Source organism: Pleuronectes platessa, chromosome 18 (genome assembly GCF_947347685.1).
Source record: "Pleuronectes platessa chromosome 18, fPlePla1.1, whole genome shotgun sequence".
Lineage (NCBI taxonomy): Eukaryota > Metazoa > Chordata > Actinopteri > Pleuronectiformes > Pleuronectidae > Pleuronectes > Pleuronectes platessa.
The window spans coordinates 18,870,713-18,897,495 of record NC_070643.1 but is presented as its reverse complement, the minus strand read 5'-3'; the positions used below and the strand labels follow the sequence as shown (position 1 = coordinate 18,897,495).

Sequence of the window (26,783 nt, the reverse complement as noted above, 5' to 3'; positions counted from 1 at the left end):
AAAGAAAGAAAGGAGGTCAGCACGTGAAGGACTTGTGATTCATCATTACTCAACCTCATTGGTCCGGCACAGGCAGGAAGGTAAACAGGTTTCGCTCACATGACTTTCACCTAACATTTGTCTACTGCTGTACGATAAGATTATAGTAATATCTGCAGTACTGAGTACTCGTATAAAAGAGCTAATCAATCTCAGTGGGAAATATGTTGTAGGAATATTTATTTATGTTTTAGACTTTGGAAGTAGTTTTACTTTGAGTAAGTGCTTCCATTACCTGCTCCTTTGTACCTTCTATAAGATAAAACTAGATCCACTTGCCAGTTGACAGTTTAACCTGCAAAGTGCTGCTGCAGCTGCGTTTGATTAATATACTGGAGTAAAAGTACAATGCAGCAGAAAATGAAAGCACTTATAAATACTGCTCATACTGTACAATGATCAAACTAACATGGAACAGTAAAATACTGACGGTTGCCATTTCTCTGTTTGAAAGCATGACCTTTACCGGTCATGGATCACTACCTCTGCCAGGGTTCCCAGTTTGTTTAGCAGGTTAACGCAAATTACACAACCGTTTTACACCAAACTTGGGATGTGCGGTGAAACAAGTGTCTGAAGGAGCGGTATCGCAGGTCGTTCCCTTCCTGCAGCAGTGAGACCAGCTCTGCCCCCAGTAGAACTACACTCACCCAGTATGGACACCACTTAAACTCTGGTTAAACTCTTAACTGTGCATTATCATTCTATCGTTGCAATACAATGGTTCCTCCATTAACAGGACATATTAGCATACTGTACAAAGTACTTCCTGCTTTTACACTGTACATACTTGTTTTTATTCCATTCAAATTTACTATATTTTGTATATTTCCTTACACTGAAACAATTATTAGCCTTACACGTGTAAGTATTGCATATTCCTTATCATTACTTAAAGATGTCTATTTTTGACTTTTGAAATATCCCCATTGTGGGAATAATAAAGGTTTGTTTAACTTAGTTTACTTGTATTGCATTCTATTTATTTTTTGTTTTGTCTCCATCTCGTGGTGAAAAACGTTCCCTCCTCTACCCGGAAGTGACGTCATTGAAGCGGCAAAGCGCTGAAATCAATAGGGAGCTTTTATTATGTCGCATTTCAAATATTAGACGAACAAACATTCATGTTTCTCAACCGATGGATCAGAGAACTTGTGATATTCAGACAGGATCCAACCAGAGGCCGCTGTTGAACCAGGTGAGGGGCTTTTCATTCACTCGACTGCAGCTGGTTAGGGTAGGCTAGTTAGCTGGCTAGCTCCGGGGCTAGCTAGCGAGCTAACTAGCTTGCTCTCTGCACGGTTTTCCCATTGTTTAGCCTAGCATGTTTAGCTACATTGGCTAGCTTCCCTCTCCCAGTCATGTGTGTTCATCTCTTTAGCATCTTAAGAATGAAACGAGCAGCGTGAGAGTGAGATCATCGTCTCGAGACTCTTTCAAACTTAATACTAACAGGGCTGGAATTGTACTTCACAAGTTCGAGGTATTTTTACTATAGTTGCATTTCTTTATTTCTCTTCCTGTTTACATTTCGATACTCTTTTAGTCATAATGAAAAACAGCTATCGCTCCTAGTTAGTCTGCAGATCAGGATTGTAAGTGTAAATAAATAATACACGTTAAATATATGATAATTTGTTGTACATTAAACTAAATAGCGTTTAATACAAGTTGAGCTACGACCACGAGTCTGTTGATAAATCATTTGAAAACATGTAATGGTTCAAGATTTGAGGATCTTCAGTTTCTCTCTTCAGTTGTTTTAAATACTTTAGATTTATTCTTTAGGGTTAAGGTGCCACTTCTTAGTCTCATTGTGATGAGTATTGTCTGATTTAAACAATTAAAGTATGAACTAAGTGAGGATATAATATGCGTATTACTCCTTCTTTAATATCAACTCCCTTTTGTAGTCCTTCACATAATAATCAATAATGTACTGGCCCTTACACATTACTGCTTAATGATCTATTTGATGCATGATGACACACACGTAAGTATAATGGTTTAAAACACGTGTGACATAAGAAACATTCACTTTTGATACTTGCTGATAATAGTTACACACTTTAGTTTAGGGGACATTTTTAATGCAGGACATTTTCTTGTAATAGCAGGTTTTTATAGTATAATAATCATACTTTTACTTAAGTTAAGTGGAAACTTCCATCCCCTTCATGCACTTATCTCTGTTACACCCCCGACAGGTTTGTGCAGAGATGGCAGCTTCCTTACCTCAGAAGCCGGCGATGGCGGGGATGCCCCCCCAGCAGCAGCCCCACCTGCCGCCCGGCGCTGCCTCGGCCCAGGGGCAACAGCCCATGCCCCCCCAGGGAGCCCTGAGAGAGATCTCCCCGGTGTTCCTCTGTCGGATCGGACAGGAGACCGTCCAGGATATTGTGACTCGCACCATGGAGATCTTCCAGATCACCCGAGCCACGCAAGTAATGGATGTTGTCATTTGTCCAAGACTGTCAGCTAGCTGTATATGAAGTCTAAAGTTTTGTATGACATTTAACACTGGACAGTCATAGCTAAAAATGTCCAACTAGTTTTCCCTGCGGTGCTTTGACTGATGAGAGACGTTGTGTGTTTGTGATGTAGCTCCCTAACGGGGTGACTCAGAGTCAGGCGATGTACCAGGACCGCTTTGGGAAGCTGCAGGAACACCTACGGCAGCTGGCCCTGCTCTTCCGAAAGCTCCGGCTCCTGTATGAACGCTGCGTGGAGATGACCTCTGACCTGCAGGAGGGGCCAGCAGAGGTTAGGAAGAAGCTCTCAATTTCTACTGAGCAGTTTGATATGTATTATTCTGATATACTAAGCTTTTTGGAATTATATCATGGACTTTAACGCTGTACAGGAGGCTTTGACTTTTTCTGTTCTTTTATTTACACTTTAAAACATGTTTATATGTATCCTGTGTCTTCAGCTTGTGCCGTACGTTGGAGATGAGCTGGTTACTGTCAGAGTGGAGCCCTGCGGTCTTGTTGTCAACCAGGAGAGAAAACAAGTTCTGGAGGTTTGTGTCTGATTTCACTTTGTCCAAAGTAGAAATTAGAAGAGTTTCTCCATATATTTCATAAATCAATGCATCATTGAAGTTGCAGAATGGTAGTAAGGTGAGCAGATGTATGTTCCCACCCTCCATACTGTCGTTGGAACACATAGCAGTTGCTTTTCTTTCCTCTTCTTATTGTTATTAAATTCCTTATAATTAAAATAGTATAATAGTTCAAAAACTGCAATACTTAGCTGTACTGAACTATGTAAGACCTTATATATATATATACACCTTTACTTACAGTCTGCACAAGACTAATTATTCAAAACATTATAAGTAACTGCCTCTAGGTGGCAGTGCTGTCATAGGCCAAAGTGGTTGCTTGATGCTATAAGTGAAATAAAAATAAAAAATCCCACATCATTTGGCGTTTAGGTAAATTTTCCAAATCAGGGGGTTATTCTCAATTTATCTCTTGGTTTTACACATATTAGACTCAATATTCTTGAGGGATGATGGTTTCAGGCAATGTAGGAAATCGCTTCCAGGCACCCAGGAGCAAACACAGTAACATTTAACTTGAGGCTCGTGAGCTCGTTTGTTTAACTAACGACATCAGTCCCAAGCCAGTGAAGCTCAGCTGCATTTTCACTCCCCAACTCCTCCAGCACAAGATTTAATTGACTCAACAAATCAGAATGACGGTGAATGTCTCACACACTTTCTTTCACCTGCAGAAGGTGCGTCAGAAGAACCACGAGATGAAGGTTCTGATGGATCAGATGAGGAACCTGCTGTGGGACGTCAACGCCATGCTGACGCACAGGAAATGACTTCATCCAATCGGCTCGCTTCTTTAAAGAGACAAACTCCTCCACAAGCAGCACCGACTGCTCGACGGCCAACACCACGTGAAATATGGGAATTTCTGCTGGATTTTGGATATTGAACTTTCCACTTGGGTGCACTTCCTTTGTGTTGGCACGTCGGCACAGATGACTCACAACTTCATGCGACATCTTTTCTGATGTTGAAACTCTGCCGGGAAACATTTAACTGACATAGGATGGGGCTTGAGCTAAAAGAGGAGAAGCTCGTTTCAACCTGACACACTACTACTCCAAAAACTGTTCTTGTTTTTGTACAAAGCGACCGACAACCTTTGTTGTGATTGCTGGCAGTTATTTTGTCACGGTGTTTATTCCAATAAGTTACAGTCCTCTTGTTTATACAATATTTAAATCATGAGCTGATACCTGTGTCGCCTCAGGTAAAAACAGGAGAGTAAAAACTTTGGTTAAAACACCATATAAACGGTGTTGAGCCCCCAGGTTGTGACTTGACACCAGACAGACTTGTATTCACTGCAGGTAATTTGTGCAGAAAGCCCAGATGCAGATGTGACGACTCTGTTTACAATACGAACAATCGCCCTTATTATACTCTGCCGCTTGTAAAAACACTATGGGTTCCGAATTCAAATTAGCCCCTTGGCAGCTATGTATCTCAGGTGCTTTGTACATAAGTCTGAGTGTGTGCGTGTGTGTGTGTGTGTGCATGTGGTTAATGAGATTAGCTTCTTGATAGTTTAGGCAGCACACCTGTTTACCCTGAGGGTTCTGAGACGTTTCTTGTTTGTGAATTTATTTTTGTAAACTGTGGGACTAAAGCTAGGCTTACTGGGTCTTTTCTGTTTTTTCTTTTTTTTTAATAAAACAAAGTTTCTCAACATATAATTTAAAGCACTCTTTTTAAATATGCGATGGGCATAACTCCTGATGTGTGTGATTCCAACCCGGAGGGACGATGTGGGAATGTTCATCACCACCGAGATGATGTATAAGCACATCAAGGCATAGCCACCTACACATAATGATGCATAGACTGACCCTGACCCTTTGTATTCATCCGTCTTAACACACCAGCAGCTCCTACATTACCTCCTGGCATCGCTGATACACAGCAGACGTGTTGCTGAGTGCTTTTAAATCGATGCAACCGGTTTGGACTCATTCTTTCTGCCCAGAAGCGCTTCTCAATTGAAACGGCCACGAAAAAGACTGCCAGGATTTGAACTGAAAGCAAAAGGATTCTTCATGCCATAAATGATCAGTGAACCAGTCAAGTGGGAAATGTGTTTACACAATATGAACCTGGGCTGAGGTTCATTTTCAAGGATTATTGGAAAGATAATGTAGTAGTGGAGAAACTTAATTTTCAAAAACGTTATCTAGAACGCATTAAACTCCCAAATATCAGAATTTTATAAACAAAATGAAAAATAATTCTCCAGTTCCAGTTGATCAATGTTAGATTTTGGACAGTTTGTTCAGAGGAAAACAATTTGTCATCCTGGTGATGTAGATCTTATTTTGATTTGATTTGATTTAATTAACTGAGGAAATATTTCCAAATTCCGGTAAATCCAATCAATCAGTTTTTTACCTATTTTGCTTTCTGGGTTAACACATTTTTTCTAAAAAGTAGGTTCTACCCTCAACCTGGCCAAAGAAACCAGGCCACTTTCCTAGGAATAAGATTTATATTATTCCATGTCGTCTTTCTGGTACCTTGTGGAATCATCAGATATGAATATGGCTTATTCCTTTATTTGTAAAATTACCTGTATCAGTCTTTAAATGTAGCATGAAGCTGTTCCCATCATCTCCACTGAATGTAGTCATGTCCTCCACTTATGTGAATGGAGGCCGTGCATCAAGGGAGGAAAGAACAAACTTGAACCGTCTCAGGCACTTTGCCAGAGTTTGCATTTACAAACCATTTTATTGGTTTTACAGTTAACGTTTTGAAATGATCAGTTTTCTTGGCAACAGTTCCATCACAATAACGTTGAGAGACACATTGATAGCTGGAGTGCACGGCACCAGTACCAGTACCAGTCCCATACTGGGTGCTTCTGGCACGAGATAGGTTTTTTCCTTCTTTTTGTCACCGGCATGGCACTGAGGAGTGTTCACTCGTGTTTGCTGTCCAGTAGAGATTGTCCTGTCTCAGTGTGAGGCCCCTGAACCGGGACTCTCTCAATGCCCCTGAACCGGGACTCTCTCAAGGCCCCTGAACCAGGACTCTCTCAAGGCCCCTGAACTGGGAATCTCTCAAGGCCCCTGGATTTCTTCCTCTGTGGATCTACCAGACTCACAGAGGTGGAGAGAATCATATTTGATTCTTCTTTCAAACTTCATAGGCCCTTCACTTCTAAGCGTATGAACTCCAGAACAGTCCACCTGGGTCTGCCTGATGATTGTCCACGATGCAGGCCGTCTTCTCCACATCCCAGACAGTCCTTGAGTTCCACGTCTCGACTGCAAACCAGTGATCGGTCCAATTGTCTGTCCGAAAGGCCACTGGCCTGACCTCCCATGTTTCCCCGTTCTTTCTGTCACCTTCACGCCCTCTCCAGGTCTTTGTATCTCTTGCGAAGGACAGACACTTGATCTTTGAAGAGCACGGGGGTCCAAGCGAAACTGGGAGTGAACCAGAGGCATGTAGCCAAACCAGTTGGCGAAGGCGTTGACGCACTCCTGCCGCTGGTTGAAGTGCTCCGGATTGGCCCAGGGGACGGTCTTCGTACTCTAGAAAGAAAAAACAAAGACACCCTCAGTCACCATGTGGTCCTGTCCTGACATCTGAGCAAAAACGCCATTTACAGACTCGGTCAAATAAGATGTGTGGTCTACCCACCTGTGGGCTTGGCAACTCTTTGTACTGCTTCCTTTGAGCCACTTTGATCGGTGGCAGGTGAGTCACAGCAGAGACCAGGAAGTTCATCAGGATGTCCTCACAGTTGGACGTGCGATCCACCAGCGTCCTCAGAGACTGGGGCAGGTAGTGGGTGAACAGGTGGTGGTAGTACCTGTGGGACAGGGACAAGGGTTACTCAGGGGACGTGCGCAAAATTTGTGTTCAAGATATTCATAATAAGAGAAAACCGATGTTCCGAAATTACTCTATACATCCAACACAAAGAATACAGGTTCAAGTCCCAATGCTGCCGATGATAAATGTCTGAATTGGGTAGACTGGTATTCAGTATAGCCCATATCTCCGCCAAGGCCAAACAATCCTACCAATGATTTTCCAGTTCTTATAGTAAAAATATAAAAGACAAAAACTGAATTACCACTTTTTGTTTCATCCTGCTATTAAAATCTATAACCCCTGATTAAAATCGAACCTCCTTCACGGAGGTAGAAGTTAGATTAAGGGTAACACATAAAGTTTTGCTGCCTTCTTTGTCAAACAGCTGTTTTTCAAACACAACAAAGAGACTTCTCTGTTGAACAGTGTAACGTTCAGTTTTTACTGCCGACGTTTACCACAGAAGAAAAACCATCTGATAAAAGAGAATCCAAGCACTGATTCAATAAAAGTTTTATCAGGATATGAAAAAACCAAGTGACGTGAACGTTTCCCGGAACAGAAAAGATGCTCTCTCTGTTCCCCCCCCCCCCCCATTGTCAAAGGTTGTCTCTTTGTCTATTAGAGTCCCACATGACGTCTCCTTATCGTTCGTGCGGTGCTGCCAGAGGTCGAAGGGTGACGTCTAAAATCGATTCACGTTATCTGTCACATTTACTCTGAAAAGGGCTTCTTGGCTTCTTATCTACAGGATCATTGATTGTTCAGAGGTTTTACATAGAGTCGTCATTACCTACACACAGAGTACTGGAATGTGTTAGGAAAAAAAAAAAAACAGTGTTTGACAAAATCATCAGCTTCCTGTTTTCTCACCCTGCCACCAGGTTTCTCTCCATTACACATTAAGCTGTTATATCTCCTGCAGGGTTATTTCCTCACATCGGTGTGATCCCTGTTCTCACTACATTTACTGTCTTATCATAATTTCAGGCTTTCCCACTTGCACTCAAAGAGTAAACCGACAACAACAGGCGAACATGTGAACACCGTAAATAAATAAAGGAGGTCGGGGAAACCAGCAGCTTCATGGTACCAGGCATGGAAACATCTACAGGGAAGAGCAGACAGCGTGATGTATGTTGATGATATGTATCTGGGACAGTTTAACCGTTTCACCCCCGGTGGGGTTTGATATTTATAGAGCAGAGCTATATCCTGTGGTTTTAATGTACATGTTCCCTTCCCTTCCTTTAGCTTTCAGGAGACGGGTTGTTATTGCACTGCTGTCACTTCAGGAACAGCAAGGTTCAATATAAACTGACGACTCGCAGCTATTTCTCTGTTTAAGTGGGGAAACAGGACATTCAAGGTAATGCTGATACTGAGTGTTAAAAAAATACTACCGAACCTTCCATTTGATAGTAATTCAAAAGTAATTCACCTTGTTTTGTGTCACACAGACACACACACGTAATTATCTCCATCAAGGACGTTCTGTTTTCACGGCTGCTTGTCGGCAGGATTACACAAAAACTACAAAACCAATTTTTTACTAACGCTTGAAGACGAGTGGGTCAGGACCCGAGGAAGAACCCATTCAATTTTGGAATTTCTTTTCCTTTTAACACGGTGAGGTAGGAATGCACTCTCAGAGCAGCCTTGTAGTTATCACTGACAATCATTTGTGTTTGATTGTTGCTTTTCAAGTGGATAAAACAACCTTAGTTTCTTATATATTTCATTTTATTGTATAGACTTTTCAATTAGTACTCTTGTACCTCAGCTTCCTGTGTTTTTCTTTCTCCTTGGACTTCAGAACTTGCTTCTTAATTAACTTTTTCTTCCCATCTATGTTTTCTACTTGGAAAACCTACTTTGCCATAAATCTGATTCTGAATGTCATGTCCCTTGTGAAGCTTTTCAGAAAGCAATCTGTTTTTATCTTTGTTGCTTTATCAATATTGAGCTTGTAGCTTTCTTTACATACAGACTAAGGCCTATATATATGTATCTGTAGAGTATATGCATCCCTGCTTTTTATAAGTAAATAATTAAAGCATAGTACAGCGAATTACAAAGTCTCCAGTTACACTTAACTCGAAGTACATTTACAGAAAAAGCCATAATGAGAAGCTCTGAGTTGTGTTGTCTTTTCGGTGTTGTCGAACCTGTGGTAGAAGGCGGCTCCGGTCAGCACGATGGAGTAGTCGTTGGTCCACTTGGAGGTGTAGCCCCAGGCGCGCTTCAGGGGGTCCCAGAAGTGGCTCCTGGGGGGGTAGCCCACGATCCGCTCGGGGAAACTCCGCCAGACCAAGAAGGCAAAGTTCACCTGCGAGCGCAGACGTGACAAACACACTCGGGTTATTGTCGCTACTTTCTCAGAAGTGTTGGGTTTTTATCTGTTTGTGTGACACGTACCTCGCTGGTCAGCAGGACCGTGTCCTCGTCCAGACTCAGCACCGCCTCTGTCTCTATGGCCGCGTGAGGTAGGAAGCGGCTGGTGGTCTGCGAGAGAAGAACAGAGATAAATCTGAGTTCTGCTGCTGTAGGCCACGTGTTGTCTGGTGTGTGTGGAGAGAGAGAAGGTGAGGACGAGCGAGAGGGGGCGATCATTTTGCAGTAAATCATGTTGAGCGACTGAGATGAGTGAGAGCAGACGGAAGAAGAGACACAGATAGGGAGAAGAAGATGGAGGATGAGTGATGCCCCATGGATCAGTGGACATGTCAGATGGAGAGGAGGGAGAGAGAGATGTAGAAAAATAGACATCAAGGGAGAGAAAGACCAGTCGGAGATACGACGGCGAGGACGGATCACAGACGCATAAACAAACTGAGCAACTGACAGTCTGTCACTCAAGACTGTCAGCGTGGGCGGCGCCAGGCCTCACCTTCCTCCTGCCGTCTGTCACGGTGAGAGGAACCGGCATCGGAGGCCACTTGCTCCGACTCGGAGGAGGCTTCTCGCTGTTCCAGAGGATGATGATCTGCAGCAGTGGGGGGGGGGGGGGGGGGGGGGACATTTTTAACACAACACGTCCACAGATGCATCGGATTAATCAGAAATAACCGTTGACATCAATCAGACAGAAGGTGGGCGGAGCTACGCCTCCTCACAGTGGTCCTCATGAGTGTGTGTGTGGGTGTGTGCTACCTAAAGGTGTGTTCCTGTCTGTGCTCGACTGCAACTTCACACAACCTCGACAAATTATACATTGTTGGAAAGACCGAGGTTTCCTGATTCTGATTCTGTGTAAATCATTTTAGGATCAAACAACTGCAGCAGCTGTCAACACAGACTTTGTTCAGGCTTGTTCCTGTGACTCCCGAGGAACCTCCAGGACTTGTTTTCACTTTTTAAAAAGCAAGGCAGAAAAAAAAAAAAGACATTTCTATCGAGTCTTTAACAGAGATTCAGTTTCTCCTACATTCATCCTGACACTTTGGTTGTAACATTTAAAGAGTCGCATTTCAAAGAAGGCCGGTGTTATGACTGTAATCAAAAGAGTTCAAAAGTAATAACCTTTTTTGTTTTGGGTACATTATTCTCTGAGTTAATGGTTCACGATCTTACCTGCGAGCAGTACTTTGACTTGGAGACCACCTGGAGCAGCTTCATGATTGGCTGAGACTGGGAGACCAATGGGGAGACAGCATGTATGACAGCAGTGAACTCGTGACCTGGACTGATCCCTGAGAGAGGTCAAAAAAAAAAAACAATGGGAGAAGAAATATATCAAAGTATTTTAGTATTAGTCCGTCAAAAACAAAAAGCCAATGTGTATATTTTATGCATTTCTGGTGCAAAAGATTCTGCTGACACCAACATACAGACGTTACCAAATTGCACAATAACTTTCTCAATTTCATCCTTTTAATCTATTTGATCTAAGAACATTGTATAAAGTGCATTCACATCGTGGCCAAATCCACTTTTGCTTTATTTTAACAGCAGAGAAAAGGGGGTCTGTGCCAGGTGCATGGTTCAGAAAGGTTGTACTTAGTGTGGTAATTAATCACGGGGGTGTTTTGGGTGCAATAAACCAGTCAGAGCGCCGTCTCTCCTCCCCTGTGATACCAGGTGTGCTCGCCCCTCGGTGGATTGATTTTATAAGGTAGTAATAGAAAGAGCTTCTCTGCCGAGGAACCAATTTCCCTTCAGGCGAGAGTCTGTGAGGCTGGGAGCTCGTGCACCTGCCTGTGTGGGCACATGTCACACCTACTACTATCTACATAATGCACCCGGAGAATAACTTGACCGACCTCAGAGCAGGACTTTGTTGGTCCAATGCACAATCGCTTTCCCGCTGCCTCAAGATAGAACTATGTGTCTGCCCACACCTCGCGACAAGACCAGCATGCACCTGGGCCTTTCAGATGGGTGCAAGTGCATTTGCTATTTACAATATTAATAATATTTTTATTCATGTAGCACTTCTCGAAACAAAGTGCTTCACAAATAATAAATAACGTAAAATACATTCATAAAATAATAAAAGACCCGGTAAGATAGCGCCAGAAAACTTTTACCATCAAATGTCAAATAGAATTTACTGCTGATGGCTTTTAAAATGATTCACATTGTGTATTTATCATTATTCCAAAACTAAATCCCAAATTAAATCCAATGCACACAATGAGTTGGGTAAATATTTGATTGTGATTTTCTAGGTAAAGTCTATTACTCATCTGTTCTAGCACAGCTCTCATGTAATCATCTCATCAGCGTCCTAATGTGCAAATCGTGATTTGTATGTCGAGCAGACTCGTTTCCACCGAGTGCATGTTTACCTAATCCCAGGTAGTAGAAGGGGAAGTGAGCGAGGTGGGTGGAGTACTCGGGCAGGACGAGCAGCCCCCCCGGCAGCGAGTTCCACATGTACTTATTCCTCGATATGTGGGAGAACACGCGGTCCTTAATGATCTGGGAGGAGACACACAGAGAAGACAGTGGTGATGTGAGAAGCAGAGAGAGAATCAAATTTATTCAGAAGACAGAAGAGGAGAGTCACCAGTGCAAATTCAACTCCTGCCCCACTTGTGTTTGCATATCACAGCTAATGCCCGGTGCACTTCCCACTCTGCGTCAACAGGAGGTGTCCACGCAGCAGAGACACTCCCGAGTCCTCCGCCTCACTGACCTCGGGCTGACTGCACAGCTGGCGCCCGATGGAGAGAGGTTCCCCCTCCGCATGCTGTATGTATATAAGCAGCTTATCACCAACCTCCAGAACCTCTCCTCTATTATCTCCAGCATAAATTCCCAGAGGCAAATACACCGGGGTCCTGCCAGACTTGCCTTTAGAAACCTAGGAGTGCAAAGCCTTTACACTCGCTGTGTGATTTCCTCCGATTTCACCGGGTTCTGTTGTTTCGCCGCATTTCTATCTGCTAAAGTTGACATTGGAAGTGTGTGTGTGTGTGTGTGTGTGTGTGTGTGTGTGTCTGTGTGTGTAAAAAAACTAATATTAGGAGGTTATTTCTTTTCACGCATCATCTAACCCGGGGGTCAACCTTCATATGACTTTCTCTCAGCCGCAAAATACCAAATATCTTCTGAAGCACATTTCTTGAAAGCAAAAAATGGAAAATGAAGGGAGAAGGATTCTGTGTGAGCTTCACTGGACGCTCAACCCTGGGAGAAATAATCCAAACCCTTTCTCCATCTCCTCTGTAAATTACAACGATTCCTTCAAAGCTTCTCCTGAACTTCTTCTGAACCTCCGCGGCGCCGGAAAACATTTCTCTCTCCGTCTGATGGAGCCGAGCGCGGGGGTTGGGAAGCGGCAGGTTGAGACTGATATTTGCGTTGTAATGATATATCATTTCTATACATCGGGGGGTGGGGGGGGGGGATTTCTCTGAGACTGGAGGCAGATCGGATGTGTGCTGCTTTGAAAAATGTTCAGCAGACCCACAGCTCCACACAAAGCCGAGGTTCTAAAAGAGTCGAGCATTGGGAGCGCGGGCCTGGATCCAACCCTGTAATCATAAGGGACAGAAGGTTGGTTTGACTCAGATGTGAGGACTCTGAGGACTGATGATAGCACACGGGCTGTAAACTGCAGAGAGGTAGCAACTAGGGCTCCGTGCTCAACAGAGAACCTGTGTTTATGGCCGTGGCTTTTTTATTTTTTATTTTGTAGATGTTTTCACTGGAAAGGGAAAGAGTGTGCTGCATATTTCTGAGCAGAATTGTATGGTAGCAGAAACGCTGAGAGCTGTAAAAATGCTCCAATCGGGTTTCTGGTCTCGGGAACAGCCACAAGCGACATCGCCTTTAGTTTGGAGAGGGTGGGGGGGGGGTGGGGGGTGGGGGGGTAGCAGACAGAAAGTGTGGCTGTGGTGATGAAAGCCACGATTTGGCAGCAGGAGCATGTGAAGGTTTGACTTCAGCATTTTAAGCAGTTTTATATTTGCAGCAAAACTCATTCCGAAGATGTTTTCCCCCCCCATGAGTTCAGACTTTATAAACAAGTTTTAAACCGACTTAAAGGTTCTGACCTCCGTGTGAACGTTTCAAATAAAGGGACGAGTCGTGCATAGTTCATCTCCCTCCCATGATCAAGTGTAAACTCAACGAGAGAGCAGTGGTTTTAACAAAGGAATCCATGGGACTTAAAAACTCTTTTGAACAAACTTTCTAAACTTTTTAGCTAACAGGCTCGTTAAGTCTTTTACCATATTCATCAGTTATTCTTTATTGAATTACACGATGTACAATCCCAAGAGCAAGATGTCAGACCTGGTGCCGGCATGTTTCCAGCTGATAATATATAATATTATATATCTGTTTATATCTGTGTGAAAGAAAGAAACCGAGTGACTCCGTCATTTTTTGTTCAGCGTCATCTTGGTTTTATGAAACCAGACGTCACCATATTTGGAGCTTCCACCTCCACGTAAGACCTGCAGCCATTGGACGGTACTAACTGTCAATCAGATGATTTTCAATGTCTCAATGCATTCACTGCCTTTTGACTTTAAATGGGACCATAGTTAATAACATGAACATCACGGAGGAGTTGAAACTAGAGATTAAACCATAAACTCCTCAGGTCAGAGTCATTTTCCTGGTTATTTGAATGCAGAGAAGACACTGAATTATATGACGTGAACACTTCCTGAACAGTGTCTTCTGACAAATGAATCGAGCCGTGTCGCCCCCCCGGTGCGACCGGGCCTTGTCACGCTCGGTGTGTGGAAGCTGACCTCCAGCGTGGTGAGGACGATCTTGTCCACGGAGGAGAAGTAGGCTTCCCACAGCATCTGCGTCCTCTGCCGCAGGGCCAGGACCCGCTCGTTCCCAACCGCCCTCACTGTGGACGGCACCTGAGGAGAAAAAAGGGGGGGGATCAGACACGGAAATGAGAAAATAAAGAAGTAACAAAAAGCCAGAGATTTACTTGGATTACTTAAAATAGATGGGAAAAGAGAAAACGAGGAGAATTGGCATTTAAGTGATCAAAACTGCCGAAATCCAATTGAGTGGTTGACTTAATCTCCGCCCCTAAGAAAACATTTAACATGGAGCTGTTGTTCACATAATTAGACCTTAATGAGAAAGGACTTTATCGGGGGGTTCGAGTAAATCACCTAAATTGATTTCATCACTTTGAGGGTTAAGCTGGGCGGCTCAATCAAAGGGGATGAAAGTCACGTTGAGCCGAGGAGAAGCGCGAGCAGCTGACTCCTTTAAAAGTCTTCAGTCTCCATCAGGCAGAGCACTTACAGATTTGCAGAACAGCAGTGAAAGGAGCTGACGGGGCCACTAAATCTGTCTCTGTAGCTTCTTTAACTCTCGCCTTGTTCTGTCAGCCTCTTGGTTTCTCTTCAAACACCTCCCTTCATCTGCATTTCACAACTTCAACTCGGCACCCTCTTCTCTTTTACCCTACCCTCTGACGTGTCCCCCCCCCCCACACTTCTCTGCAGAAGCCTCACTCTCATTAACCTCAGATCATCGACTGGATGAATATTTCTTCTGTGTGTTATATGGGAGCTCCACAGGTCTGCAGAGATGCCACGGAGGAGGTCGGCTCCTTCAATCCTCTCCTGGACCTCATTTGAAAATACCAGGTCTCTCATCCTGCTCCTGTTCATTAGCTGAATGTCAATTCATGTCGGCTGCTGGTGGAGACGGACTCGGCTCCGTGCAGAGGGGACATGATGTAATTTGTGCGAGGGGAGCAAGAGATAAGGGATGGAGAGTGAGAGTGAGCCGGCTTTACTCGCCCATTGTGTTTATTTGTGTGCGTCTGTGTGAGAAGAGACGCACACGGAGGACGGCTGCGTTTCAACTGAGGCTGGATTAAAGCTCGTGTTTGATCTCACCGGGCCTCGACCCTGTAACCACGCTGTTTGATACAGGTAAAGCTCTGTAGCCTTGTGTGGTGGATGTTTCCCAGTGAACATGATTACACTCACACCCAGTGAACCTCTTTGTGGAGCTCTGTGTAAACAGGGATACAGTGGCCTTGGATCTGTAAATAAGCAGGAATCTCATTAATCCGTCTCTTGTTTTGACTTTTTAGAAACAGTAAAGAGGGAAATCTGGTTTGCAACAGCTTGCATGGGTCTATAAAGGGATCCGTCCAGACCTTCACACAAAATAACATCTGAGAGGTGGCTCCAAAAGAGGTGGAGGCCTCAGTGCAGATCAAGATGAACCAATTAGGGTGGTTTCGGACTTTTGGACCAATTCTAGGAAGAAGCCTCACAATCGAAGTTTCCCTGAGTCTTCGTCTCAAATAACTAAATGAATCAATTCATTCATTGTCTCCACTCAAATGGAACAACAAGTCGACTTAATTATAAAGTTTATGGTTAAACTCTGAAACTTCAAGCCTCAAAAACGACATAACAATATCTTTTAAACCATTTTTTAAAATCTAAATCAGCCGATTTATCTGTATCACAATTTTTTTTACTCCCTGGGTTTCTATGGCCACATAAACACTAGGAAAAGGAGTTTAAACAAACCTGCTCCTTCTAAAAGGTAATATTTTTAAAGTAAAAATAAGTGAGTATCCTGAGTTGGTGTTTGTATCTGTAGGTGGATTTGTGTGAACCTGTGTATGATTGTGTGTTTGTGTGTGTGTGTGTGTGTGTGTGTGTGTGTGTGTGTGTGCAAGTGTTTAGTTGTGTTACCTGCAGCAGTAATCTCTCGTCTCCCTCTATAACCGCCTGGTTCCACTGTATGATGTCTGAAAACGGCAGCTCCCAACCGTTACTCAGCAGCACGGGGATACACGCCGCCTGAACAACACAAACACACACACACACAGACACACACACATATGTAAGAATTCAGGGAGTCTTACAGAGACACTGACGATGATAAACCAACTGATGTGTGTAGAACAGAGGAAGAAAAAAACCCATGTACATCTCTGGTGCTTTGATCAGCTGCAGATTTGACTGGGCTCCTTCCAGCTCAGAATCTCTTTGGCAATTAAACACACAACAGAACAAACCACAACTGCACGGAAAAACAATACAATCTGTGTGAGCCCAGTCCCAGCTGTGATATCACAAGTAATATGATCAATGTGCCTGTGTGCACATGAGAGTGTGTGTGTCTGTGTGTACACGTAGGATCCCTATAGGTTGCTGGAATGAGCAACACCTCCTATCTGTCCTTTCCCAGGATTCCCGGGGGGGGGGGGGGGGGTCAGAGACTGTCACTCAGACACATGCAAACACAGATGTGGCTGACAGGTGCTGACTCTGTGTTCTAATTAGCTGCAGCTACTGAGGGACACATGCAGGGAAGCAGGTGAAGCGAGGGGAAGGAGCGAGGGATGCGGGGATGAGAGGAGAGCAAGAAGGAACCGCTGGGTGCGTGGAGGCATCATGTGTTATTGAAGTTGATTTTTTGATGTTGCCTTATCCCCCTCACTCGCTGACAGCTTTTTGATGTTGTTCCACTTTTTTTTGCTTTTTTTTTTCCGAGGCCTCCTTTGGTCTCTCTCTCCTCTCTGCACGTCTATATCCCCTCTTCTCTCTGTTTTCCCCTTTTTCCATTTCTCTCCGCCGCACTCTCATCCCATCCGGCTCTCGTCCTCTTTCTCAACTTGTGGTCTGGAGTGTTGATGTGACTGGGTGTTGCTTTTGTCTTTTCTTTTTTCTAATTAAACCACCAGAGAGCAGCAGCAGCAGGCACAATAGTGGAGATCAGACCTCCTCCTGCGGCCCGGTCCATGCTCCTGCATTTCATCTGAGGACAGACCTGCTGAAGGACACTCGAGCTAATGGGGGGGACTTGTATGTGCGTGCGCCTGCATGTGTCCGTGTCGGCCACCGGTTGGATCAAGGTCACACACAGACTCTCAGAGTGATAAGCCACGGCCTCTAAATTTGAAATGCAGCCCAGGGCCTTGCCTTAGTCTTCCTCCCCAGAGATGAGACACTCTGAGGGGGTGAATTTCAAACATTTCAAGCGGCCCTGCTGCCTGGAGGTAGGGTCATATGAAAGCCTGTGTGCTGTGTAGTTTTTTTGTGTGGGGGGGGGGGGTTGTTTATATTGGGAGGTGCAAAGGGGAGAACTTGGGCAAACGTGTTTGAGGAGGAGAGGAAATGTGTCTCTGTGGATATTGGAAACCTGGCACCAGGTTCGCCACCACGCTGGGAGTTGCCAGTTCTTCTGTGGGCTTGGCTTCCATCAAAAAAACAAAACATATATATGATCCAGAGGGTCTTGAATGGAGTAAAAAAAAAGAGAGGTGGAAGCAGGGAGAAAAGAAGTGAGAGGGTGAGAAAAGAGGACAAAGAGAGGAGACAGGAGGAGGAGAGAGGGACCTTCTCATTCCTGCTGCCAAGCCAAGTGGGCTGTGTGTGGATTTGTCCATTCAGCAGACATCGGCGGTGGGGCAGACTGCCACTTGTGTGGATGCTTCCGGAACATTCATGCACACACACACACACACAGCACACACACAGACACACACACGGGCCTGGAGAGCAGTGTGGCCAGGGAACCCTGTAGCAGCGTTCTGCAAAATCTAAAAACAGCCACTACTGCTTCCTGCACTGGTGTGAGGCCGGCGACTTGGGTGGCGGAGAGAGAGAGAGAGAGAGAGAGCTACAACAGAACGACGGCTTCAAACCGTTAAACTCTCCGTCGTTTGTGCACATTTCACTGATGGACTCAAACTAACGATTCCACGAACATGTTAATAGATCCGCTTCAGTGTAAAAGGCCTCGCTCGCAGCAAATAAAGCCTTAATGGTGAGATCTGCACTCAACGCTACACAATGATCCTGGGAAAACACTTGCAGATGTGACCATTAAGGTGTCGATAACCAGGAGACTAATATATTTAAACATGCTGCATCCTGTGCTCTTCCAATGCTGATTTAACCGTATGTATAAAGTGGATCCCGGTGGACTGTGCCTGTTTCCTGTGAAAGTGCAGTTTAACAGTGTTGTGCAAAAGCTGCAGCTAATGTCTTTGTGCGATTGTTGTGTTGGCACGTGGCAAAAACTACACTATACACCATGCAGGGTTAATGCAGTGGTTCAATGCAGAGAAATGCAGATGTAAAGATGGAATAATACGAGTAATGAGACTTTGGGTATTTACCTGTAGTGACTCCAGGAAGCGGAAGGAGCCCAGGCGTCGACCTCGAGGCACCAAGCAGAAGGTGGAGTTGTGGAGCAGCTCCTGGTAGTCAAACCTGAAAAAGACAAGAATTATAAACCATTAACATATAGTATTCATTTTATAATTATTTTTTTAAGTAGGCGTATAGGCAGTGAATACTCATATAAAATAAAAATGATGTATATGACCAGAAGGACCCAATTCCAGCAGCAGAACATATCTGGTAATTGATCGGAGAGTAAGAAATGTTTCTCTACTCAGTTATGTCCTTGTAAAAAACACAAAGTGAAGGAGGGAAAAGGTCATTGACGCATATGAGAGCAGTATAATAGTTATTATAGCGGAGCCACGAGTCCAAATCAGAGATAAATCAGATTTGTGACGTCTACAACTGCATGAAAATGTGTCAGATAACAAATCAGATCCGAGTTTATTTCCAATGCAACTCTGAAAAGGGCGAAATGTGATCAATCGATTTAAAATGACCGAACGACAGCTCACACACTCTCCCTCTGAGATGTGAGGCTCTGCATCTGTCACACATAAAACCTGATTTGTGCTTTTCATCGCTGATATTTACTCATAACGGCTCTGATTATGAGCCGTCATAAATCTTCCCAGTTTCTTTTTGCTCCCCCTCCTCTTGCATGTTGGCTCCACTACAGACAGCTACTGTACGTTGTAAAATATATATATCCATCACTGAGTGAATGAGCAAATACGCCTTAATCCCTGTTCTCTATTGATATGTGTTGTGAACAAGAGTGTGAACTTATGCCAAAGTAAGAGAGTACCCCTCTCCCTCTGTCAGCTGCCGCACGTCAGAAACCTCATACTCATATTTCATACTTGCGTCGTGTAAAAGAAATGTATAATCAAAAAAAGGCCGAGTGGAAACCTCTGAGTCAATGCTCTCCTTCAGTGGTCGAGTGGTGCAACGGCCTCGTGGTAAGAGAGCTGCACACACTGGTGTAAACAGATTAATGAAACAAACAGCCTCTTATGGGAGAGTTCAACTTTCCCCCTCTCGCTTGTTCCTCCTCATCTCATCACCCCACCCGGCTTCTCGCTGTAGGTCTCACTCCACCCCCCCGTCGCCCTCCTCCTCCTCATCCTCCTCCTCCTCCTCCTCTGCGGTCTTTCTGCATGCTGCTCCGCTTGTTTATTTGCAGAGGGAACGTCAGAGTGAAATACGCCAGCCATTAATCTTCCCAGTCACTCAGTCATTTATTTAACCCTGCGTGAGTGATGAGGCGCAGGCCCCTCTCCTGCTGCCTGCATGAGAAAACCGGGACTTCACTGCCGATGTTGGCATTAATTTAACACCTCTACACTCTGGGCCTGGACGTCCAGATCTGAGTGCATGTCCCTGGGTGAGAGTGCATTCAATATGAAGGTGTCAAAACACACACGGGCATCAGTTTACTGAAAGGAAGCCTTGTTTGGTTATTAGGTTTGGGGTCTGCTGTGATATTCCTCCACCTGTTGACAGAGCTTTTCCATCACTGCTGCTGCTGGTTTACATATACATGTGTGTGTGTGTGTGGGCGGGCGATGGATCATCCTGCATCTGCGGCAGTTTAAATCTGCAGCATGGAGCCTGGATGCACGGAAAAAATATCCATCGTGACCGTTAAGGAGATTTACACGACGTGTTTCTGAGGGATTTTTGTTTCCAAATCTTGTTCTGAGCTCTGGGTCAACACTTTGCATTTCGAAGTGCGTGAGCAGATGAATGTGTAGATGTGTAAACACGTAGAACTCCTCCGTGTATTCATGTGTGAAAGAGAGTAAATAAGTGTGTAACTGAGAGTGTGTGTTGCTTTCAAAAGTAAATATATTTACATCTCCTGCAGTCCATTGGTTGTGGGAAGAGAATATATTACCATCCTCCTGGTAATGTATGTGTGTGTCTGCAGGTGTGCAGGTTGTACATGTTAATGTATGTGTGTGTCTGCATGTGTGCAAGTTGTACATGTTTACATTTGTTAGCATGTATCGTGCATAATGTTAACCAGTGGGAATCAGCATGTAGTGAGACTGAGTCGTCTCGTCTGAACCACTTTCCTCTCTAGGTCTGCTGTTTGTGTGTGTTCGTGCATTTGTGTGCGCTTGATAATGCAAATCTGCAAGTCAGCTTGTGCATGAAGTGTGTGTGTGTGTGTGTGTGTGTGTGTGTGTGTGTGTGTGTGTCTGTGCATGTGAGAGCTCCTGTCTGCAGATCCAGCAGTCTGCCTGCTGCTGTTCTTTAATGAGGGATTGTACTTACAGTAAATGCAGGGAACAAATAAATCATTTAACAGCACTTTGTCTCTAACAACAAACGACTGGGCTGCTGCTGCTGCTGCTTCTCTCCTTCACTCTCCTCCTCCCTCTCTCCTTCACTCTCCTCCTCCCTCTCTCCTTCACTCTCCTCCTCCCTCTCTCCCTCTCTCCTTCTTTTCTTCCCCTCTGCTCTTTGTCTCAGCGTTTTTCCTTTGAGTCGGCAGGTTTTTGTTTGTGTGTTCTCTCTGTCACACTGAGAAAACACAAGTTGCAGTGTAGTTGCGGTTTGTGTGTGCAAACGAATATATGTGTCCTGGATTATTGCACTACGGCAAAATCTCCCGGTGTGTGTTTGAATGTGTGTCTGCGTATTGAAATGTTGGTGCACACACATTAGAGCTGAAACAGGCAACTGGCAGTTTATCAATTAGATGATGGAGAGAAAAGTGAAAACAATTTCAATAGTTAATTCAAGTCACTTCCACTCCTGCTTCCTACTTCCCTGCTTTTTCTTTTTCTATTATTATAGTAAACTCAACATATTTTGTTCTTCAGACAAACTGAGCTCTACAAACATCATGAATATATCAATTTGACAGTTGACACAGAAAAATATCATTTCTTTCAGTGAGCCCCAGCCAACCGTTACTGTTGTCTAATCTCTTCTAGCTATTCAGACCATGTTGGTTTAGTTTGTTGAGGGTTTGAAGTGTTCTACAGAATATTTTCTCTTCAGCTCACTGCAGGACTCATTGATGAAAGATAGATGAAAGATGTATTGTTTGTGATATTCAAAAATTTCTGGGAAATCCACAGAGAAATAGTTCATATCACACAACATCCACACAAATACTGTGTTGATGGAAATCCAGTATTGCCATAAAGAGGTTTTACTCATTTGTGCAACTCATACTCACAATCACTGATGGACAAATCATCATCATCTAATTCAATATGCAGCATTATCATATTACACAAATACAAACGAAGAAGAAAGGGAGAAAATCCCCAGAGGGCTTATTCTACCTCTGAAGAAAAAGAGCATTTGCATGTGTGTGATGAATGTGACAAATATCTGAGTCAGTGTGTGTCTGTGGGGGGTGTGGGGGGGTGTGGGGGGGTTGGCTGGTGGCGAGACAGTGACTCACCGTGCATTAATGTCGCATTGTGCACGACGAGAAATGCGGTGCACGCTCGACCCCCTGCATGCTAACGTGGGAAAGCATGCATACAATATGTGTAATGTACACGCATGGACCTGAGACTACAGTACAACACCAGAGGGTGTGTGTGTGTGTGTGTGTGTGTGGGGGGGGGGGGGGGGGGGGTTGTACTGGGTGGAAGTTTGGCACGATTGTTATCTGGGAGCCCTCATTGTGAAGCAGCTCAGATCGTTGTGTGGAGGTGGATTACATTACACACTTGATATACCAGTAGATTGTCGTGGTGTCAGTGTTGTGTATGAATACTGTGACTACACAAGGGTAAACAAGCAGCTATAAGGCCAAATGTTTACTGTTGTGTTGAAATATGAACAGAAATTGAAAGGGGAGTATCTTGGCGTCTTGTTCTCTGGTGATGGGGGGGGGGGCGGAGCGGGAGATGAAGGGTTCTCGATGCAGGAGTCGATCTCGGGTTTGAACCTCACCTCTGGTCACGAGCTCTGGAGAAGAACCAGATTGCAAACTGCAAGCGGCCTGAATCAGTTTTCTCTGCATGTGGAGCCAGTGGAAGTGGGTCGGGCATTTCATCAGGACGGAGGTTTTCTGAGCCGACCCCACTCAGGGCGTGGACCACAAGGGTCAGAGCCAGAACTCACTGGAGGGAGTTCACATCCCATCTGGATCCACCAGGAGGGATTTTAATGCACTTTGTGTGTTTTTCTGATTGTTTATACACAGTCATTTGTGTTTAATGTGTACGTATTGTGTTGCTGCTCCCACTTCACTGTTCCAGGAAGTCAGACACATACTGTTATTAAATATTAAACATGTAATATGGAGCCGGTATATGTAAAAGGATAAGAGAGGTTGGTTGTGTTGTCATGACTCACACACACACACACACACACACACACACACACACACACACACACACACACACACACACACACACACACACACACACACACACACACACACACACATCACATATCACATATCACATACACAGATTTAGCCCTGGTCTTAATATTTTGATCTTTTCTCATATTTTTGTCTCAGATAAAACAGACACACAAACAGACACAGGACTTTCTCACACCCACCCAACGTCTCTCTCTCTTTCGCACACACATATACACACAAACAAACACACACACACACAGAGCATAACAGTGCCCTATCATCAAAGCTATGTTTTCTAAGACGGCCCCACTCTGAGTCGCCCACAGTGTGTGTTTTTGTGAGCGTGTGTGTGTTTTTGCGTTTGTCTGATAAGGAAATCTGCTTCTCCTCAGCACCGTCCCACTGATCGCCTCCTTCCACACAAACACCCGGCAGCTCCGACCCTCCCTGTCTCCTTCTCCCTGTCTCTGTCCCTCCCTGTCTCCATCCCTTCCTGTCTCCTTGTCTCCATCTCCCTGTCTCCGTCCCTCCCTGTCTCCGTCCCTCCCTGTCTCCTCTCACCCTTCATTTTGTCTTGACCATGATTTCAATGTTTTTACTACAATAAACACAACTGCCCCTCACCCACTCTCCCCCTCTGTCCTTGTTGCCTTTATGTCCCCTCATCCCTCACCTACAGACACTTAACCCGCTCTAGATGTGAACTCTGGAGTTTGTCTTTCACCTATGAAGAACACAGACGAAGGACAGAACAATGTCTGGGTAGAGCAGCAGGAGGGAGGACATGGCGTATGAAGTCGGTGTATTATTGTTTCGGCACATCGACCCTGGTGCGGCCCCTTCTCGCCAAAAGGCTCCTACAAACATGACACCTCTTTTTTTATCATGAGGTATTTGATATGTTTTTGGTTTTTCACATTTACGTGTCAGAAATGTGAAAAAAGACAAAAGAAACTGTCGGGGACAGGCAGGAGAAGTTCTGGAAAAACCGCCTCTATCTGGAAAACATCCTGAGTTTGGTGCATGTCTGAGAATCTTTACTTTTTTAAAGAATATTGAACGAGTGAAAGCAGAGAGGTGGAGGTGTGTGTGGGGGGGGGGGGGGGGGGGGGTGGAGGCTCCTTGATTGACAGCAGCTTCTGCTCGGTTGATCTCCACGCTGACTTCCTGTAAAAGGTCAGATGTCAATAGAGCATGAGGCCGTTCGAGCATCTAAGTGTGTGTCTGTGTGAGTGTGTGTGTGTGTTTGACCTAAGTTATGGATTAGCCGCCACGGTGCTAACAGGTTGCCATCGATACTCTGTACTCTTCATTACCGTGTGCACCAGCACAACATGACCTGAAATGACTGTTGATAATGTCAACACACACACACACACACAATTTAACTTATTACCAAAGAGATAAACTTAAACCAGAACAAACTGTTGCTCCATCACTCTCACTGAGTTGTATAAGAAGGCCGTTTTGTGCATCATGTGCTGCGCTATAAAGTTTTATAACTTTTACATTTGTTTTTGCTATTAAACCTATAAATAAAGAAGAAGAGAACAAGAATAAAGAACGGAGCAGGGGGTTCGGTGCAGGAGAAGCACTGAAGCAGTTTACTACAGCTTCACACCGACTAGTTCATTCATTCATTTGCTTTTTATTCATTCATGCACTCCCCCACCACCCACTTGATCTGAAAGAGTCATTGAAATTAAGAATATAGATTCACAAACTAAACTGAGACAAGCTCTGTCATTGTTGCCGCAGATTCTAAGAAATTCTGCAAGGAGCAGAGCATGAACTGCTGTTAATGGAAAGTTCCTTGACATAAAGGAATAAGTCGATCAATTGAAAGGTTGACATCCATTAGAAAACAGATGGGACATAAAGACATGTCTAGAGTTATAATAAATAAATGGGGGGGGGGGGGGGGGGAGCCATTGTTGAATTTACAGGATGAGAAATATCTTCAGGGCCGACTGGAAGCTACTGGGACGACCAGCCATGCTAGAGCTTCTTCATCTTCTTCTTGTTAACACACTGTTTGTTCATGTGTTCATTTTCTAGATTACTTTTGGTTTTAATTAGTTACTTGATGCTATTAAAACAAAGTACAACGTTGTGACTGACGGCTGAGACTCACTCGCTATTGGTCAAGCTCTCACACAAGCAGGACATCATTACAGCAATGAAGGAGGAATGAAGTCAGATGTTTAACTTGCAATGTTTGTGCTCCTGCAAAAATAAATAACTCATGTAACGAGAGCAAAACCACATTTTGACTCCTTTAGAAAACATGTATTCTCATTTGTGTATTCAAGAGCTTTGTGTTTACAAATCTTCACTTTCATCCAAAAGAATCACACGAAGAACAAAACCAAGATGTTTCTTGTTTCTTTTATCCAAAGGTTAAGTTTAGAATGAAATAACTTAAACTTTTAGATTCCTGGGATTGAGCTGACGCAGAATAAGCTTTCACTGCTGTATTACAACTGTATGTATGAAAGTGAGGCAGCATCGAGAGAAGCACAACGTCTCTGAATATTTCCTCCTGGGCTGTATAATAACAAGCTTCACAATAGCTGTGTGACTGCAGCTGCCAACCCACTGTTTCACTGGAGGGTGTCGAGACGCAGTGAGGTGGCAGGAGGGCAACGGACATATTTGAGGAGGGAGAGAGGGAAGAAAGAAAAGATGACTGGAATAGTGGAAGAGAAACACAGAGATGGGGAGAAAATATGTTTGTGGCCAGCTGCTGCAGCCGCTGGGATTCGGGAGGAGAGAGAGAGGGAGGGAGAGAGAGAGAGAGAGAGAGAGAGAGAGAGAGAGAGAGAGAGAAACGGAACTGCAGCTCTGTCTGCAGGCAATGGGTCAGGAAAGAAATGAATACTGTATTTAGTGTTAGAAAAGTATTACGTGGACAATAACGTGTTTTTTAAATTGTGAAGATTGGAAAGTATGAGATGTTAAAGCTGGGGGGGGGCGGGGGGGGGACAGACTGAAAGGCAGGAGGCTGATGAGACAGTTCAGATTTCAGTGTGCAGAGGAATGAGGTCTTATAGTGTCCGCTTACATTAAACATAGAGGGAGGAGAGAGAGAGAGAGAGAGAGAGAGAGAGAGAGAGAGAGAGAGAGAGAGAGAGAGAGAGAGAGAGAGAGAGAGAGAGAGAGAGAGAGAGAGTGTTCATCCTTGTGTCCCGTCTTCATTTATCTTTTTTCGTCTCATTTCATTTAAATCCATCGTGTTTGCAGGGGAAGGTGCAGCCAGATGTTAAATCCTGTCCTGCAGCTGTTGCATGCACATGTCAGGAACGGACTGTGTGTCTCTCTCACACACACACAGACACACACACACACATACACACACACACACACACACACACACACACACACACACACACTTCTACCTCGCGCTCTGTAGCAGATGGACAGATAAGCCATCTCTCCTTCAATCACTCTTTCTTCATCATCGTCTTCTTATTCACTCCCTCACTCTGCCTCCTCATCCTTAACTTTCTTGACAGCGATCTATAGTTTTGTTATCTCAACGACAGCTTATTGCGATTAATTCATAGTCCAACAATTATATAACTCTTTCACAAAGACGTAAAAAGATGCTGCTCAGAATGAATATAAAGTAAACTTGGAAAAAATTAGGGTGGACTGAGCTGCTTTTTGGATCGAATCGGCTACAATTTTGAATTATTCTTTGTATGAAACAAAGAAGAAACCATAGCTAGACATATCCTCTAGATATTCAGCAAAGTATTGAGATGATATGAAAGTTTCTAGGTGAGTCGGACACGTGCATCTCACCGACAGTCGTCCTCTCCCTCGTCCTTGTGTGTAGCTATGTGGATCCGAGCTACGTGTGGGGATCAAGTTAGTTTGTGGACGGCGCGGTGGAGCAGAGGTTAGCCTCTCACCGGGGGGC

The 26,783-nt window shown here is 44.3% G+C and overlaps 2 protein-coding genes across 2 annotated transcripts in view; one reads left to right on the top strand and one right to left on the bottom strand.

Annotated features, from left to right (window-relative positions):
• The first annotated feature begins 1,087 nt into the window (after positions 1–1,087).
• Positions 1,088–4,779, top strand: zgc:114119 (Mediator of RNA polymerase II transcription subunit 30-like). The gene is made up of 5 exons (XM_053446101.1): positions 1,088–1,237; positions 2,247–2,483; positions 2,644–2,802; positions 2,972–3,061; positions 3,781–4,779. The coding sequence occupies exons 1-5, from the start codon at positions 1,178–1,180 to the stop codon at positions 3,874–3,876; spliced, it is 642 nt and encodes a 213-aa protein (XP_053302076.1). The 5' UTR covers positions 1,088–1,177; the 3' UTR covers positions 3,877–4,779.
• Positions 4,780–6,315: 1,536 nt separating this feature from the next.
• Positions 6,316–26,783, bottom strand: part of LOC128461234 (exostosin-1c-like) — a 33,452-nt gene continuing 12,984 nt past the window's right edge. Inside the window, 11 exon segments of the mRNA XM_053446065.1 lie at positions 6,316–6,515; positions 6,517–6,636; positions 6,746–6,917; positions 9,091–9,251; positions 9,341–9,427; positions 9,813–9,908; positions 10,496–10,614; positions 11,713–11,845; positions 14,134–14,253; positions 16,072–16,179; positions 18,507–18,600. Of these exon segments, the coding sequence (XP_053302040.1) occupies positions 6,450–6,515; positions 6,517–6,636; positions 6,746–6,917; positions 9,091–9,251; positions 9,341–9,427; positions 9,813–9,908; positions 10,496–10,614; positions 11,713–11,845; positions 14,134–14,253; positions 16,072–16,179; positions 18,507–18,600 (1,276 nt within the window). The 3' untranslated portion in view covers positions 6,316–6,449.